The 19,104-nt window shown below is 43.8% G+C and overlaps 2 protein-coding genes across 2 annotated transcripts in view; both read right to left on the bottom strand.

Annotated features, from left to right (window-relative positions):
* Positions 1 to 19,104, bottom strand: part of LOC139909956 (tripartite motif-containing protein 16-like) — a 56,810-nt gene that overhangs the window by 22,152 nt on the left and 15,554 nt on the right. The window lies entirely within an intron of this gene.
* marchf11 (membrane-associated ring finger (C3HC4) 11) lies at positions 135 to 13,231 on the bottom strand. The gene is made up of 4 exons (XM_071897139.2): positions 12,833 to 13,231; positions 8,989 to 9,144; positions 1,591 to 1,783; positions 135 to 457 (listed from the first exon to the last, which is right to left on the bottom strand). The coding sequence occupies exons 1-4, from the start codon at positions 13,229 to 13,231 to the stop codon at positions 135 to 137; spliced, it is 1,071 nt and encodes a 356-aa protein (XP_071753240.2).

The raw sequence follows: 19,104 nt of genomic DNA, 5'->3' as shown, positions 1-19,104 counted from the left end.
CACAGGAAGATTAGCTGTGTAGACAGAGGAAATCAGTTCCATGTTGTTTCTACAGGCTGCCTGGAGAAGCTCAGATCTTTACCACAGAGTGTTAATCATCAGATTTTCTGTTCCTGTGTAAAAACCGCCTGGCGTTACACCGATGTTACACGAATGACGACTTCTCCTGAGTCACTGTCCTGGCCGAGGGGGTTTCGGGGCACCAGGCCGGGGCAGAAGTGGGGGAAACAGAGGCAGGTCCAGGGCCGGGGCCCGAGCCGGGTGGGGTGTAAGGGGCCGTCGGGCCCTAAGGTGACCAGGGGCAACCAAAGCGTCCTGGGGGCCAGGGAGGAGTGGCCGGTGCTCGTCTCCTCCATGTCCGTGGCCTTGTCGTAGCTCTGGACGTCCCAGTGGAGGTTGACGGCCCGCCAGCGCATGAAGACGTTGTGCACCGCCGCCCCCTCATGGACAATCAAGCCTGTTACAGGGAAAAAGTGCCGGTGTTAAAGGAAAATTCCCCCATCGGACCCTCTTACACTGTTATATATCATCAGTCTGTGATAGTCAATGCATTCCAGGAGTTATTCGGTGATGAAGAGTTGTAATTTTGCTACTTCTACTCAGTGATTTCCTACATTTCCCAGAATGCCTTTCCACAACCTCCAGAGAAGGGGTGTAAACCTGTGGCTTTTAAGCAAAGGCGGCCACATGGACATATACTGTAAGTACAGCTAGCTGGCCAACTGGTTCATGAATGTTGGGCCGTGTCGGTGATCGCAGCTGCATCCCTTACTCAAACTGCAACCTGTCTCTCTGCTGCATTGCATTCTGGTCTCTCTCCTGCTCCTGTGGTGGAGAAACTGGTCTCTCTCCTCTTCTACGATGGATTTCTCCCTGTATGATTGTTGAACGTCTCTCTGTGCAAAATGGCGGCTCTAGAAAGAAGCCCTCGCTCTTTGATTCTGAGGGACTGACACCAAAACCTGACGTTTACCGCTGAGGTTTTACATCCTGAAACATTTTCTCATATCAAACTCCTGCTGTAGCTGCTGGAAATACACCAAACAACTAAATGCACCCAGAAATGCAAAGTGCATCTCCAATAGCTGTTTTTTAACAGTGTTAAAATGTTTTAGGGTGGATTTTTCCTGTAAGACTGGCCTCTTCCTTCAAGGTAGTCATGTCTTAGATCAGTGGTTCTCAATCATGTGCCATCATCACACGAAAGTCTGCAGGTTTTCATTCCAACCAAAGTCTGATTTGATTTGATAAATAGAAAAATACATAATTAAAAAAAAAATCTAATGTATTTGACCCTAGAAGATGACTTGACTTTATTAATTCATGCTTGCAGTAAGGTGTACTGAAAACAGTGCAGAATTTTACATGAAAAGCCCTAAAATCATAAATCATAAACATAAAAAGAGCACATTTGTACACGTGAAACAAGACAAAGTACAAAAATATAAAGATTAAAAAGAAATTAAAAGATCAGCAGAATGCAATTTTAAGAAGTATATGTGCATACAAGGTTACTGAGAATAAGCACAAGAAAGGACTTTGCTTCACATTCAGCTGAGCAACAGTCGTCTAACAGCAGTCCGGGCTCACCTACGCAGACGAGGTCCATGAAGCCGTACATGCCGTAGCAGATCTGGAAGAGGACGTCCCGCCGCTGCCAGACGGCCTGCGGGCTGAGGGCCGACCACAGCAGCCAGGAGATGCTGGCCACCAGGAAGAGGGAGCCCAGGAACACAGCGATGATCTGCACCTTCTCCACCAGCGTGATGGTGATGGACTGCCACTGGGACAAACAGCAGCATGACGTTACAACCAGAAAAGCATTTCCTGGAGATAATGTGAGGACTAGCTGTGTGTCTGTGCACCTTCAGCTCCACACCGGCACAATGAGCACCAAATAAAACACATTTCATGACTGTAAAACTATTTAAAAAGCGCCCATTTGTGTCTGAAGTAGACTTTGTGTTGTTCTGAGTGACTGGACTACCAGACGTCACTATGCACTCTCCTCATTCATTTCTATGGGGAAAAATAAGCATAAATGTTAAATATCTTAGAGTTCTCAAAAAGGTCTCTAGCTGAAAATATGCAGGTAGTTAAAGGTTTTGCCTATTAATAAGAATAAGAATAATCACTTTTTTGTTTTTATCAATTGTACTTTTAAGTCAATTCACTTGAAATGGAAAATGTACTGCACTATGGATTGTTGCTGTTGTTTTTTTCAGCCATTACTTTTTCCACTTGTTTTATATGGAGTTGGCAAAATATGTCTTTTGGACAAGTAGTGCCATCTGTAAAAAAAAAAAAAAAAAACATCTGGCCAAATGAGACCATAAATACCTGACATATAGCCTGACATGTATATATATATATATAAGTAAATATATTTATGAATCATATATCCTGGCAAGCTATTTTAAAAATGTAGGTGAATTTATTTATGAGTACTGTATGGTGAGATAAGCTCATCAAAAGACTTTTCTTGGATAATATATCCTGGGATAAGATACATAACTTCATACATTCCATGCCAATTATAGCCTATTTCTGTATCATGTATATTAATATACAGTATATATACACGGATGTAGAACACAGTATATGAAATTGGACATTTTTGTAATATTGGTATACATTTTCTCCACAAATTCTGCATATATGTGTGTATGGGTAAAAACATTTGTGTTATTAAAATGCATGCATATACATGTTTTTGCTCATGGGTTTAGGGGTCAAACGGGCAGCAGCTCGCTCATCATAAACGCTGCATACTGTAAACAACATTTAAACAGATATAACTGAAATATACGGTTAGATGTGTATTGGATGAAGTTCATTTCTGCAGCTTTGGTGACATTTAGAACATTGTTTGTTTGTTGCGTAACAATGGAACGGAATTCTCTTCAATGTCAGACAAGTTTCCATTCTTCACCAAAATGTTTCACTCAAACAACACCTGTCATAGGGCAAATACTGAGTGAATTCACAGATCTGTTTCAGTTGGGGAGAGCGTGGGCGGCAGAGCTCAGTGAGTAACTTACTGTGGCAGGATGCTAAAACCAGACAGATATTTTCATTCAGCCTCAAAGTTTATCATCGCATGTGCCGAGAATAATCACAGTCCACGAGAGTTATTTCATTTTAATCCTAGTCCAACAGTAATATGATTGTAATATTTACTGTAAATGGCTTGTCTGTGTGATTCTGTAAAGATCTCTGTAGGCTTTAACCGATCTCCCTGTCTGGTTATGAAGACACAAAACCTGATGGAAACACAGCAGTCCAACTGGAAAAGCCGTTTGACCAGCGCCACCGGCAGGATTCACCAGGTAAGCAAGTACTGTACACCGCACTAGAGAGGACAGCAATGGATATTGACATGTGTGTTAGAAAATGACACGTCTGTTTTAAAGAGTCTTCTCTCGGTGCTACAGGCCGCTGCGAGCCTGAAGGTCATCACCCGGGCCTGGATAGAAAACCTCATGAACACCAACAGAGCGGCTGACGTCCGGGGGCGGGAATACGAGGCGGTGAGCGGGCAGTTCCACGCTGCGCTGAACGCCTGCTACAAGCACGGCAAGATCTCCAAACAGGAAGTGAAAGAGGCAAAGAGGAAGTGGAAGAGGGAGATGAAGAAAGTAAAACAGGAGGACAAGAGGAGGACTGAGCTCTGGGGAAGCCGTTAGGCGGGGCAGGTTTATTCAGTCTGCAGGTTGGGAGCCAAGGAACTCAAAATCTGGATGATTACAGAGAGTTTTATAGTGCTGAATATTCATGATTATATTACTACAGAATATAATAAAGCTATTGCCCAAAAAGTATAAGGTCATATGAACAAGACTGAACAACCAATGATATTATAGTTGTAGCACTTTAAGGAGATGCGTAATAAGAGGTGAGCAAGTTATTATTTTGTCAGTGTTTCTATGAGATTTGGGCGTTTGCACATTCCAGGCTCACAGTTCTGTGAGAAACACACAAGATGTTACTGTAGAGTTTAATCTGATAATGGTGAAGCAGATTCAGTATTCTGGAGTTTTAGGCACTTAAGATGTAAATATGTTACATATTAAGTGAGCATATGAATGTTGCTTATTATAGGTACTTTTCCATTTCTTCCTGGAGCTGGATGGGAAGGACACAAGGGGGGCCAAATTTTCAAGGATGATCTCAAAACTCCAGTTTAGGCATTTATCCAGGATCCTTATCCAAAACAACAGCTTGCAGGTTGGGAGCACTTCCACATGGCTGTTGATGGACACAGCACTGGCTGCTGTGGGAACTGAACCTGTGACATTCTGGCTACGGGACGGTCTCTCTAGCCACTAAGCCAACCTGCAGCTTGAGCAGAACAGAGGCCCCAGAGGCCCCAGAGCCCCCAGAGGCCCCAGAGGCACCAGAGCCCCCAGAGGCACCACTGAAGTTGGCTGCAAAATTCCTCAAAACTCCTCAAAAGTCTTGACTGATGACTGACGGTGAGCTTGCGATGTCATTGGCCGAAGGCATTGGGTTTCTACAGAGTGAGAAAAATACGCTGTAAAGGCTGTGGTACTCTGAGAGCGATCTCCCCAATGATGGCTCCCACTTCCTGGAGCTTTGATTCTTGTCCTCCCCTCCTAAAGGGGGCGCTCTGATACCCTAATGCCTGTATTCAACACCACTGTAAGGGTGGTAGAGAAAGGAAGAGAATTAAGGAAGTGCAAAACAGGAAAGCAGAGCTCAAATGATGGGGAAAGACAATGGACATCAGTGCAGGATAAAAGAAAAAGAGAATCATCTTCCAAGAAGCTGAAACCCTGATGGACAACACAACAGTTAACAGCTGAGCAAACAGCAAGAATAATGATGAAACAAGAGGGAAAGCCTGGACAACCAAGACTGGCTGGAAGGAGAAAGCGAAGGCCAACTTTCTGCATGGAGGTACAACACATTTCACACTTTATTGATTTACATGAGGCTCTTCTCCAGAGCGACTTGCTTATAGTGAGCAGGTAGGGGTTCAGTGTCTGGTTCACGTAGTGAAAACTTCAGGCCTTTCCTTGTGTCTAGTCAAGTCATGGAGGTTCGAGGTGTAAAACCACTGAACCAAGAGGCTAACAAATGCAAATGCCAAGCCAGTGACGCTCCAAAGCATGAAAACTGAGGTGGAACACAAGCTTCAGTGAGAAGGCTTAAAGGCAGGACAAAAGAAACAGAAATGTAAGCGTTCAAAGAACATTTCATCAATGAAAAAAGAGAAAGTCACAGCGTATCGACCGGGACAAACCAAACCGTATGTCAGAACAGAAGTCAATAATGAGGAAAAATGGGAGAGAGGGGAGGGAAGAAAAGTGTCTTATCACAGACAGGAAGCACAGAACGAACCGCATCATCATAAAAACGGACAGAAAACAGAAAAATGTTGACGCTGAGAGAAAGAAATGGGATGAACATGACAACCAGGAAGTGCAGCACAGCGCAGTGTAGGGCTGACACCACTGGAGCACTGCACTGCATCCTATACTGAGTATATAATACAATATATTAGCCCCTGCATCCTGATATTGAGCTGTAACTCCTTTTGCACAATGCATGATGTCTCAGAGGAACAGACAGTGAGTTTAACCGTCTATAATCTACACTGAGATACGACAGAAAGCAGAGGACTGCTAAGCCTTAGGAGTGTGTGTTTGTGCAGTTGGGACTGAACTCCTGCCAATAACTGGAGTCCCATCTGGACACTACAGATCTTAAAGGTCTGTGTTCTTCAATACGATGCTCCAGAATGCAGATATTTCAAGCCGCAGGAGTCTCTTTTTGTAGAGTTTGGAGGAAAGGAATGGCTGCTGAAATCCTGTCACGCCATACAGACAGTACAGACTTTAAAGGAACAGTTCACCCCAAAATGAGCATCTAGTCATTATCTTCTCACCCCCATGTCAGTCGAAACTCCACTGAAGTTTGTAGGACCCCCGTTAGCCCCCCCTGTAGATCAATATCAGCCTTCTCTCAAACTATTGAAATTAACAGAGCCTGCTTTTTACAGCTCCGAAAACCATATAAAATGTCCATGAATTTTCTCCAACCAGCTCACGCAGGAGAATCCAAGTGTTTCCTGGCCAAACAATTGCACTGTGGGTCCAAAAATGCAATGTTTACATCATTATCTCCTCGCTGTTACAGGAGCTAACTCACTGTCTGTGGTGGCCCAATTAACTTCTATGGAGTTTCGACTGAAATGAGGGTGAGACTGAATTTTCATTTTTGGGTGAACTGCTCCTTTTAAACCCGAGGACTGCCAAGGAGTCTGTATTTGTGCAGTTGGGACTGACTGGCGTCCCGTTGGGAGAGTCCAGGCTTTAAAGGCTTATATGGTAGCTTACAGCAAGATACAGCGGAGAGCAGAGATGTGTCGAGCCTCAGGACTCTGCAGGTTTGCCGTTGGGGATAAAACCCCCGAGAGCGACAGGCGTCCGAGCCGCAGACTGAACCTCAGCGAACATCAGTTGGCCTCAAGCTACCAAACTGAGGGAAAACAAGCTACTGCCTCACGGCTGGTTTTGTGTTAATTTATTTGTTTTATATAGAAAAAAATGCTCTAATAATTTTTTAACAGCTTCTTGAAAATAAAAGTGTTTCCACTGAAGTCAGGGCTTTTCTCTGTTATTTAGTAGGATAGGATAGTCTGATGTCTTTCATTTAGTATCCAGTAAATGGAGGAAAAGTGTAATTTTGAGATGGAAAAATTGTATGAAAGACTGTTATGGAGTAGGTGCATTTTTGTGATAGAGTTTTGAGGTGATAGCATGTCTGGAGCAGTTTAAGCAAACAGTTTGATTGAAGTAAATGCTTTCATAAGCAGATGGCTTTATTTGCCAGTTAGATTTGTTGTCAGTTTGCCAGTGAAGATGGCTGTTTTCCTCCACCAGAGAAGCTGTTGGCTGTGGATATTTCTGGGCATAATTTTAACCAGCGGGTCGATACACCGGAGGTTGTAAAGACAACCTCTTGTTAATGCCGCCATAATAATATGGAGAGCACGCTCCATGGGGGAGTGATGTAACCTCAAGAATGTATGCAGCAGTTAAAAAAGCCAGAGAACATGTAATGGACACAGCCGCCTGCCTCTCCGGCTGCGTTCTGGTGCCGCAAAATCCACAAACCTGCAAAAAGTATGTTTTTCAAGAATGACTGATGTTTGCCTTCTCATTGATGTCCATGTACAGTAAGTTTGACTTTATACACCGAGGTTTTAACAGGTGTCAAGGGCCCACAGCTCATGAAACTCACTTAACACATAAATGACCATGAAAACATTCAAGTAAGAAAAAGAAAAACGCAAACGTTGCACTTATGTATTTTTTCTGTGACAGATTAAAAGACATTCATTAACTGATTAACAGAAAAGGTTAGCACACTTTCAGAAATTACTAATTCAGCAATAATTCAACAGTAGTTGTTGCGAGAGGGGAGTGTGTTACTTATTAAATTTCTCCATTCATGTTTTCCCAGCCAGTTTGGTGACCTTCGGGTCACGTTTGAAAATAACTAGACAATAAACAGCAGAGAAGAACCTGGCAGGATTTGTGTAATGTACAGCGGATGTTGCCTTTAACTGGGGTGTTGAATCACCCTGAAGGGCTTATTTTACATTAATGACCGGCTCTCTATCCTGTGTATTACACAGCTGCTTACCAAAGACAAGTATTTGACAGGAAATATTGATTTAAAATGATTTTATTACAGGCTAAAGAAATGTACCTGCTTCCACCGAAAAAAACTAGTCCAGCCGGACTATCTGTAACCAAGCAGCCATGTCTTTTTGGCACAAGATGTCGCCACTTAATGTGATTGGAAATTAACAAAATGGAGCGGACTTCTTCATTGCAAAGTGATACAGTATGATTAGATGTGAAACAGCGGGCTGTTATTCAGAAATAACTGCAGAATGCCTTCATTGGCCAATCAGAACTGGGTATTCAACAAAGTCATCACACTGAAGTGAAAAATAACTTTTTCACCTTTTTAGCTCATTGAAACTATCATACCATACACCCATCTGACAGTTTATGACAAAAAAAGTCACAAATTTTTCTTGTACTTTTATATTAAAATCTTATTACTCTTATTATTTCTCTCCCTAACTGATCTCCCATTGGTTTACACTTTTGAATGAACCCTCCCTGCGTTATGTCCCGCCCCAACATCCTTCGTTTTCATTCCAAACACCACAGCAGGTTTTCTTGCCCTGATGAAGACCTTATGGTTGAATCTCATTGGCTCTAAGCCATGACAATAAAGGCTTTTTTTAATTTATATTTCAAGCTTTAAGTCTCTTCCCTCTTTACTGGATTTACAGTGCCTTGGACTTTGTGTATACAGCAGTTTACATTTTCTCACTTGAGATTTTCAATCTTAGAGAGTATCTCAGTTTTCTATAGATTTGATTCCTGTTCCCAATGAGCACCTATAAACCAAAGGACTTCACTACTGCTTCTTAATCCACAAGAGCACCAAGTGTTACTCCTGTCTACCACAGCAGTTTATTTCACTTATAACACACCTACAACCAGAGAGGGAGGAACCAATCGGGGAAATCAGCTGCTGAAACTACTGATTACAACTTCTCTAACCACGCTACTAGGATAGATTTTTGATCAATACTTTTTTTTTTAGCTCTAAAAAAGGCTGTACTTACTCCTTCTTTTACATTAATTTTACAATGAGTCATTTACTATAAAACATGATGATTCTGGACTGTATGTCTCATCGTTTATTCTAGCTTTGTTAATATGATAAAAAAAAAAAAAGTAGTAGAGTAAAATTTATGTGAAATTTAAATGAAGTAACAGTACTTTTACTTTAGAAAAATATTTCAGTAGTCTTTCCACCTTTGTAAATATTTGACAATGGTCAAAATTTCTCGTGTTCATGCATTTCCCCGCTGCCAGACCAGCGGTTCGGAGCAGCACGCTAAACCCTCATTCAGTCCGATCTGCGGTCTGTTACCTGCCACGGCCTCTTCATGTTGATGGCGATGACGCGGAAGCGGTAGCAGCAGAGCTCGCAGGTCCAGCAGCCTCGCTCGCTGATCCACTTCAGGAGGCAGTGCTGGTGGGTGTAGCGGACCGAGCCGTCACACCGACACGGGTTCAGCAGGTCGCCCTGGAGACCGGCAAGAGGGCAAAGGTCAAGTTTGAGGAGGAGAGCGTGGCGAAGGAGACGGCCGTGGCGACAGCAGAGATTTGGGCTAAAAGCTGATTTGATGTAAACAAATTCAAAACATTCAGCTATGTGCAAAAACAGGAGGGAATCTACAGGAGGGGACAAAATAATGGAAACCCCACATGAAAAATTACATTCCTTGGGCAGCAAGAGTTTTACTGCCCAGTAGCACAAAATGACCTCAATAAATCTGGGGCTTAATAGGGTTGTTGATCAATACTAATGACTCAATGATTACTTCACCAGCTGCTGAGATTTCTGGCTTTCAAAACTCTTTCTCACTTTCTGGCCCGGTCTCTGTTTTGGAACAAAATCTTGAAAACTGGCTTTTCCAAGTTAAAACCACAAAGGCCGAAGCGGTTTTATTATTCCAGTATTTGGCATGGTGAGAAGTTACCTCTTCACTTGACATTTCTATTGAATCTCTGCTCTAATTAGCTAGCTTTGATGTTGGTGCAATTCCTACTGGTCAATTAGTAGGGATTGATAACGGTCATAGATTACTGAATGCCCCTTTAAATACGGCTGAATCACACAGGTGAGTCATACCAATTAGTGTGATGATAATGCGCTCATGCACACTGCCTGAGAAATTCAAGAGTGGTTTCTTGACCAGCAGGATGAAGTTACACTGCTTCCATCTCACCACTCAGCAGATCCTTTATGTGAAGCAGATTTCCACCTCCTTCATCCCTCAAAGATCAGGAGGCTTTCCTTCTTGAAGAAAGCTCCAGTATCCCACTAGACACTGTTCAGCATGCAGTACCAGGAGAACTGAAGCTGTTCTGAAGGCAAAGGGTGGCCCTATTCTGACCGCCCCCTGTGGTACTAGTGACAGATGAAACCTCTGAATCTTAAGAAAAACTATTTGCTTTTAGGCCAATATTAGAACCACCTCCCTGATATTAAGTTTGCAGCCCTTTGCACAATCCATGTGTCATTTTGCCAAGGTTTAGAAAGCCTCGTTTTCAGGTTTCTGTTTGGCCATTTCCTCACACCGGGTCATACATCAGAGAAAATGCAGGACTTGTTCACCAGAGGGCTTTACCAGCATCGCTCAGATCAATGATCATTTCTCAAAGCTAGAACACTTACCGATATTAATGGTGGGATCCTGCATGAAACGCCTGACATTAATCATACAGCCGTTTTCTGTTCGGTATGTGTTTTTTGTTTTTTTCTTGAGGTATTCCTCGAGTGGCCATTACTGTTGTTTGGACCTGCAGGCCGCGCTGTGAGTGGCATATTAATAGTATATTAAGGTCAGTGGTCAGCGAGCTCATTTTTCATCTTGTCATATTAACCTTGTGGGTTTAAGAGGACCTAAGAGGCCGCCGCTCCATATGAATTAGGGCAGGTCAGCTATCCATCTTGAAGTGATTGATAAAAACCAATGTCAAGGACGATTTTAATACCATCATGAATGCCTAGGGGGATGTTTGAAGAAAACACTCCACTTGTTTTAACACTAGAAGGGCCAATGCAAGTTGAGGGTCTAAGAGAAACCAACAAGCCGTCAGTTGAAAGGTGTAAATGTAATTCTAAACTATTTCCTTGCATGATTTCGTAAATCTAACGACACTGGTTTCTACAAAAAGTTGTAGGAGTCTAGGAAAAGTCATGCAGGGACATTTTGAAACCTGAGATATTTCACTTCTGGTGTTAAATAACCTCTCACTCTCACCCCACCTGGTAGGTCAAGAATATTTATAGTGTCACATTTCTGTTTCCCAATCTCCTTGATAACCTGTAACGCCTCACAGCTGGCCCAGCCTGTGGCCCTGTATCGAAATCAAATATCTGTCTGGACCCGGAGGCACAACTATTAGATTAGCCTTGCTAATAGGCTATAGCCCACGTTCAGAAGACAGGATATTCACTTAGGCATTTACTGCCCTGACTCCTCTCTTTCCCTCAGCTCCGGCCTGGATGAGTCGTCCCTCATCGAGACTCGCTGTCACGAGCCGGACAGGCCTGCAGAGTGTCAGATTTCAGTGGAGTCGGGACGGAGCGGCCATCCATCCCCGGAAGTCCGCATCTGTCCGTCCACCTCCAGGCAGGCAGACAGGCAGACAGTAGGGCTAGGGTTAGACCGATGTATTGATTGGCCGGTATATGGGGCCGATATTGGCCTTTTATCAAAAATGGGATCTGGTCCATTCAGTGTCACCCACCTCTGATATGATGGATACGATACAGATTGATTATGTATTTATTGAAGAATTGACCAATATTACACTGGCTGTCTATGGGAAGCTCTTAACCTGAACTGAGTCCACACAAGTATGCATGAATATGTTGCATTATTATGATTATGCTGGTTTTCAGTGGAGAGTTTTAGTGTCCCATGGTGGACTAAATGCTGTTTCAGAGGGTTTTCCATCCTGACAAAAGATTTAATTATGGCGCAAACGATGAATACTTGCTTTTTTTTACTTTCGGGACATTAAAATGGCCACATTTAAAGTTATTGAATCACAGTTTGTAACTACATTTTGCTCTGGATAAGAACTTCAACTAAATGTCTAAAATGTAAATGCAATTGTCATGAAACATTGATGTGGACAGTAGATGCAGCCTGTGTGCAAAGTTTTATCACTGAAGCAGTTTCTTCTTCACTGAAATGAAGTGAGTAGCTAGTAGGAGTGTCTGGTAATAAAGTGCTGTCCATGGTGCTGAAGAGGGCAGACAGGCAGAAATTAGGTTTAGCTGTGGATCGCTGTGCAACAGGTTGTATTGTTCACATGGTTGTACCTACGTTTGCATGGTTTACCTAGGCCAGTGGTTCCCAAAGTGGGGTCCAGGGACCTCCAGGGGTCCTTGAGAGGGTTTCAGGAGGCCCCTAGCGAAATACTTTAATGTCATGTCATGACCCCCAAATAGATACACATTGGACCAGGGATAAGACTTTGTCTAAGGAACCCCATTAGAGAAGATTTTAGCTGTGAGAAATTTAGATTAGATAATATTAGACTATATTAGACTTAATATAAAATTACATAACCCAGCTTCTATGGAGTGAAATAATAGTGAAACCAAACTATCCCTAATGTTGCTGGGGACCATGTGGGTCCAGTTGTCGGGTGCTGTCCGTGGTTCTGAACTCACCGCCCAGCACAGCTAAAGGTCCCATATTACAGGAATTCAAATTTTCCTCTATTTACTATATATAAATATATGATCAAAGATGTTTAAAGGGGACATTGTAAAAATTTGATTTCGTTTGAGTGGTTACATTTAAAGTTATTGCATTTTCAAAATCCCTGATTTTTTTCAAGGCAGTTTCAGACTTGGAACTTGGAACGCATCACAACTGGACTCGGTCCTGATTGGCTCCCTCACTAAAGAATTGTTGAAATCCGTCCAGTCAGGTCAGTTTGCAGCATTTGAACTGGAAAGCCTCCACTCAGCAGGTTTACCTCATTTGAATTAGAGGAGCTGCTGCTGGCGGCCAGTCAGAGTACAGTCATTTCATTCAATTTAACTACTCCAATTAAACTTTTAACTGAACTGCATTCAATTGCAAAACACCATGAAGGACATTACTCTTATCCTGAGAAAGAGGAGATGTGAAAACTGAATAATATTGGAGCTTTAAACGGTTTGACCCGCATGTCAGTCTGGTTACCTGCTCTGCGCCTTGGAAGCATATCCGACAGCTCGGAGTGGGGATGCAGGTTTCGCTGCTGCAGTTTGAATGCATCGCCTGCGCCTTGCAGCATCTCCCCCCGGCCACCCCCTCCTCGCTGGAGAAATCCCCCCTGTTGTTCTCCACATTGAATTTCCGTGCGGTTCCCCCAGATGCATCCAGTCGCTCCCTGCCTCCTCCTCCCTCCTCCTCCTCCGCCGCCTCCTCCTCCTCCTCCTCATCCTCCTCCTCATCATCATCATCGGGGTGCGGATGTCCTTGCGAGCCGGGCGGTTCGCCTTCCTCCCAGGTGTGGTGGGTTATGGCAGCGCCTCCCTGTGGCTCTCCCCTCCTCGCCTCCCCACAAGCTGGACCCGCCTCTCCCTCCTCTGCGCTCATGATAAAATGAAAAGTCGAAATAAAATTGCATAGATGCCGCCCGAAAATTTACACCGTATCCACCAGCCGCGACGCAGGGATGTGTGTGGCGGTTCCCAAATCACGGCGCTGTCGGCGGATATGCCTCCGCTCCGTGGATGTCGAACCGAACCGAGCCGCGCTCCTATAAACCGGGGCCGGATCCCAGCAGTGACGTTACGGTGTGGCAGGTTGACAGAGTTGTGGATCAGCGGCCGGATCTCCCCGGTGCTGCGGGCCGTCGGTCGGCTGGAACCGCCTCATGCGCTCCAGAGACCCGGGGAGCATTTCCAAACAGCCTCCATGCATCGCAACGGGACTCCCAGCCGTCCTGAACCGCCGGATTCCCCCCTTCCTCCTCCTCCTCCTCCTCCTCCTCCTCCTCCTCTTCCTCCTTCTCACCGAGGAAGCTGACAGTCACGCAGCAGGGGTGGGCTACTGTTTAGGGAGACCGTCCCTCAACCGGACGACCCGGGTGCAAGCTCCTGGTGTCGCCGAGCATCCGCCCTGCTGAAGTGCCCTTGAGCAAGACGCTGAATCCCGAAACCAGCTGCAGGTTTTCTGAGGAGCTCCGAGCACTCTGAGGAAGTAAAAAAGACAATTTCCCCGAGGAGATCAATAAAGCATCACATCATTATCCCATTAATATGATGGAGGAGATAACTTTCCAGATCTGTGCACGCGCCAGAGAAGACCGGCTACTGATGTTCCCCCTGCACATCCGCCTCAAGGAAAGCAATGAGAAAACCAAGGAGAAGAGGAAGCGATGAGCTGCATCATGTTCACAGCAGCAGCAGCCCGGGGCGATGTGAAGGGAGTCCGCCTGCCAGCCAGTGAGAATATTTATGTGGTGTGATGTGGCGACCCACAGCTCCCTCTCTGGATTAAAGGGGTCACCTGCTGGGTTACAAATGCTGTCATTATCAGGGGTGCTGGCGTAAACCTCTCGGAATTTAAAGAGGCAATTCAGCTTGTAAATGATAGATCTATTAGCTCTTATAGGTGGCTTAAACCTGTGGTTCTCTAAATGTGGTGGAGGGACCCACAGAGGTACTTGATGGGGTTCCAGGGGTCCTTGAGGTGTGGGGGGTGGGGGGGTGGGGCGGTGGGGGTTCAGAGGGTCCTTAGCCAAATAATAAATTTAATTTCACCATAATTTAATTTGGGCTAATAGCTCTCATAAGTGGCTTAAACAGAAGTTCTCAAAATGTGGTAAAGGGTCCCCCCAAGGGTCTTTGAGGGGTTTCCAGGGTTCCTTGAAGGGTTCCAGGGGTCTCTGAGGGGGTTCCAGAGGGTCCCTAGCAAAATGAGGATTAGTTAAATTTCACTATAATTTAGTTAAGGCTAATAGCTCTCACAGGTGGCTTAAACCAGTGGTGGGCAAAATGTGGTTGAGGGTCCCACAGGGGTCCTTGAGGGGGTTCCAGAGGTCCTTGAAGGGGTTCCAGGGGTCCTTGAAGGGGTTCCAGAGTGTCCCTAGCAAAATGAGGATTAGTTTCACTATAATTTAATTCGTTAGAGATTATCCCAATTAGAGAGTGTGTACGAATGACTATTTTAGTCACTCTAACCACTACTGTCTCCCATGTACAGTGTAGACACATTTAATAACCCCTGGCTTCAACTAATTTACACAATATAAGGTGCAGTTTGTTACAGGTTGATGTTTTGCTATACTGATAGTCCAGTATAGGAGTGCAAAATATGGTTACAGCCCCAAAACAGTTGTAATCAAAAGCATATTTGACTATGGGGCGTTAACTGGGGCAACATCACCTCACTGTAGTGTAGATTAGAGCCTGAACCAACAATAAGATTTGGATTATGCGTTTCCATCTGCATTCAGAGAAGATTTGAGATGCTGTTTCACATCCAATAGATCAAATTTAATGTAACCATTTCAAATTGCATGTTTTTACCCATTTGAAAACATGTTTAAGCATCTAACATCACCCACATGTTAAGGTCTGGTTGCACAGCTACTTATATGAAGGAATAAATGTCATTTTGACCAAAATGTCAGACAAAACCTTCTAGTGCCAAGGTGAGAGCCCTGCTATAATATATACATGATATCCACACTAAGTTATAGAACGACCAGGGTGCCATGAAGAAGAATCAGAGTGCAGTAAGAGGAATCAGGAGAACATGAGAGGAGTGAGTTTATGACGGGAAGGTTTCCAGTTCGGATCCCCAGAGTGGAACAATCTGAGCCAGGAGAAGTGAATGAGTAATGATCTGCCCTGCCTCATAAATACTGCTGAGGAGCCTGTGAGCAAGGCATTCAACCCTCAAATACAGCCACCAGTAGAAGACTGGTTGTACTGGTTAAATCCAAGGTGGGAATCTTCCCTGGATGAATTGAGATAAAAATAATACATTTCTTTCAGTGAAGATTTCCATTGAACAGATTTGTTTAGCCAAATAAACATAAGCATTATCTCTCCAACTAGGCCATATTCTAGGCTTTAGAAAAGGGCTAAAAAAAAATCGAAATTGATGCCCTGAACTACTTCACCGTAGCCTAATATCTCATTATCAACCTCCAAATGGACCGTCGGATAATAAAGTTCGAGGAGCCTCAGCGCATCATTTGTCGAAGGAGACTGCTTTTCCAAGAAGAATCTGCCTTTTTTTTTTTTTTTGAGGATGTCTATCGCTTTCCGGGGAGCGGGCCAGTAATGGACTCTAATGCAGCAAAGGAAATTACCCACTCATGTCCAATCACTACCTATGAGGCACCGATCAATACCAGGCCCCCAGGGCTCGGAGGGAGATCGGGATCGTGCTTAGAGCAGGGAGGGCAGGGTAAACTGCTTCTCAACAAGTTTTTTTGGGGGGAGCGGTTAAGATGTACTGTGTCCGAATTAATAGGAACAAAATGGAGGAATTTTAAACGGCCCTGGATGGAGAGGGAAGTTAAGAATGAAGGTTGTTGGTATCCATTTTGGGGGGAAAAAATAAACGAGAATCTGAAGTTTGTCATTCAGTATTTCTACAATATAAAGGATTCAGTTTTATACAATTCAAGAGGTAGACGGAAAGGATGGATGGATGGATGGATGGATGGATGGATGGATGGATGGATGGATGGATGGATGGATGGATGGATGGTTTATGAACAGCAATACATACAGGAAAAAAAAGAGATAATACAAAAACTACAAAAAAGCACAACAAAAACCTGTAACTCTGGGGAAGTGACTAATTCCCATATTGACATGTTTCACAGAAATATTTGTGTGTTTGATTGATTGATTGATTGATTGATTGATTGATTGATTTATTGGGTATAAAAAAGTACAAACAGCAGTACAACCCAGAGGATAACACATAAAAGCACACAAACACTTGTTTCCAACGTGGTCCTCGTTGGTTTGATGACAGATGACATTGCTGCATCCTGATTGGTTAGGAACGTGCTGGTTAGGATTAGATCGATATATCAGTTTGTTGATATATATCGGGCCAATATTGGCCTTTCAATAAAAATCAGATATTGGCCAGTCAGTGTCGTCCACCACCGATATGATGGAGTGTCAGTCTGTAAAACCTGCAATGAAACCTGCCTCCCTCTGCCTTATTATGGGTTTCAGTGGAGAGTTTTAGTGTCCCATGATGAACTAAATGCTGTTTCAGAGGCTTCTCCACCCTGCCGAGAGTTCATTTCTGTGGGGAAACACTGAATCCTTGTAAAAAAAAAAAATAATTTGGGGATTTGTTTGGCATGAAAATGTTCAAATTTTTATTTCCCTTTTGCTTTTCTGGTGGAACACAATGCTTTTTCATGCTTTGTGTATTTCATATATACTGTTTTTGTTTTGTCCTTTTGTTTCTCTGCTGGTATCTCTGGTATAGCAGAGTTATCCAACTGCCTTCTGTTCAGTTTTTCTCTAATATTCCTTGTTCAGAATGACTGAAATCCGTCCAATCAGGGTCCAGTTTGCAGCATTTGAACTGGAAAGCCTCCACGCAGCAGGTTTACCTCATTTAAATTAGAGGAGATGCTGCTGTTGGCCAATCAGAGTTCAGTATTGCGATGACTTAGACTTCACATTCATTCAATTCAACTTTTAACTAAATTACATTTATTTGCAAAACATCATGAAATGCATTATTCATAACCTGACTCATAGTATATTTGAAAACAAAATCATGAATAATATGGGACCTTTAACTCCACATAATATCAGTATCAGCCGTCAGGAACCCAAATCAGTGGAACCCTAGTGCGAGTTAGAAGAATCACCTCCTCCCATGACTTCCACAGTGCTAATGCCTCTCAGCCATCTGCCCTGTCTCTCTCCCCACTTCGTCCTGATCAATTAGTCTCCTTCTCGCCGTCGGCCTGTCTGCAGGGCTTCTCCCCTCCTCCGCTCCCCTCCCCCCTCCTCCGTTGTTCCTGTCGGCGCTGTCAAACGGCGGCGTACTACGGGCAGAGTGCCCTAAACCCCTAAAACCATCCAGCCACAAACACTCTCCCGGCCTACAAAAGGAAGTGAGAGCCTGCCAAAGATAAAGTGGAGGACCGCAAACAAATGGAGTGACTGAGCTCATTAAAGGGGCGGCTCAGCATCCTGTCAGAGCCCGATTGGCTTTCGATGACATCATCCGTACGAGGCTCAAAGTCATTGATGAATCTGACATAAGGGGAAAGAAGAAGCATCACCGTTCCTGACGATGAAATGGAGTCAGCATTGACTGTGGAGCTATATGGAGCAGCTCCTACCAACATGTTTTTGTTTTTATGCGATATTATACTTGTAAAGTGATAATCTGCGAGTTTTGTTTTTCTTGATTTTGACGACACCTCTGGTGATCAGCGGCCATTGCTTTGGTGTTTTCTCAGTGTCGCCACTGACCAACATAATAATAAAGACTGCAGCTGATAAACGATAGCAATACCGATACGATAGCAAGACCTACTAGTCCACTAGTACATCTTCATCGCTCCTCACCCTCCCTTCTCATCTTTCAGTGCTTTTGATCTTGGAAAGGCGACGGCCATGTTCGCTCTGGTTTTGACTTGAAGAGGGTCGCTTTCCTTTTCAGCAGCTCGTCTTTCTCTGAGAGATTCATCTCTTTCTTTTACCTTAATTTTATGTTGCTGCAGTTTGAGTTTCTCTTTTCTTTGTCTGTTCAGCCATGGTGGCTATCGCTGCTCATGCTAACTACCCAGTTCTTCTTCTTCTGTTGATTCCAAACAAAGCAGAAACGTAAAACGCATCACTTCCTGTGCGGCAGAGGATCTTTCCCAGGAAAGAGCGACCAGACACCGGCTGTTTAGAACAGACAGGAACTGGATATAGGTTGGATCACTGTTGTAAGGACTCAGTGTCTTGCTCAAGGACACCGTTGAGAGACGGTCTCTCTAACCAGATGAGTTTAGGAAAGGTTACACACTATCTACGTCATGTGACATTACCCAGCAAAAAAAGAGAAAACTAGCAATTCAATCCAAAAAACAACATCTGCCATGGCCGTAACTTATCCCAACCCTGTGGTAAGCCTCTTAATACCTGGTATGGCAGAGATGTGGTTATTGTTGCAGCTTTAGTGTCAGAGATCCCAGAGATCCCTTCTTCTTCTACAAGTACCTTCATGAATAGAGATGGGACGATATATCGAAGTTCAATATATCACGATACAAAAATGTGACAATACGTATCGCGGGGCAGAAAAATGAATCATGATATTAGCTCCATGTTATTCTGCTGTAGTAATCACTAATGAGACTCTTGACCATCACAGTTTCACAAGCTCTCCATCCAAATTATATTATTGTCACTTTGTAATGACATTCTTAAATTGTTGTTTACATTCTAGCGAGCCAATGGCATCGCTAGAAAGATTTG

Source organism: Centroberyx gerrardi, chromosome 13 (genome assembly GCF_048128805.1).
Source record: "Centroberyx gerrardi isolate f3 chromosome 13, fCenGer3.hap1.cur.20231027, whole genome shotgun sequence".
In the NCBI taxonomy this organism is placed as follows: domain Eukaryota; kingdom Metazoa; phylum Chordata; class Actinopteri; order Beryciformes; family Berycidae; genus Centroberyx; species Centroberyx gerrardi.
Note: the sequence above shows the minus strand (reverse complement) of the source record. Positions and strands in the feature narration are given on the sequence as shown.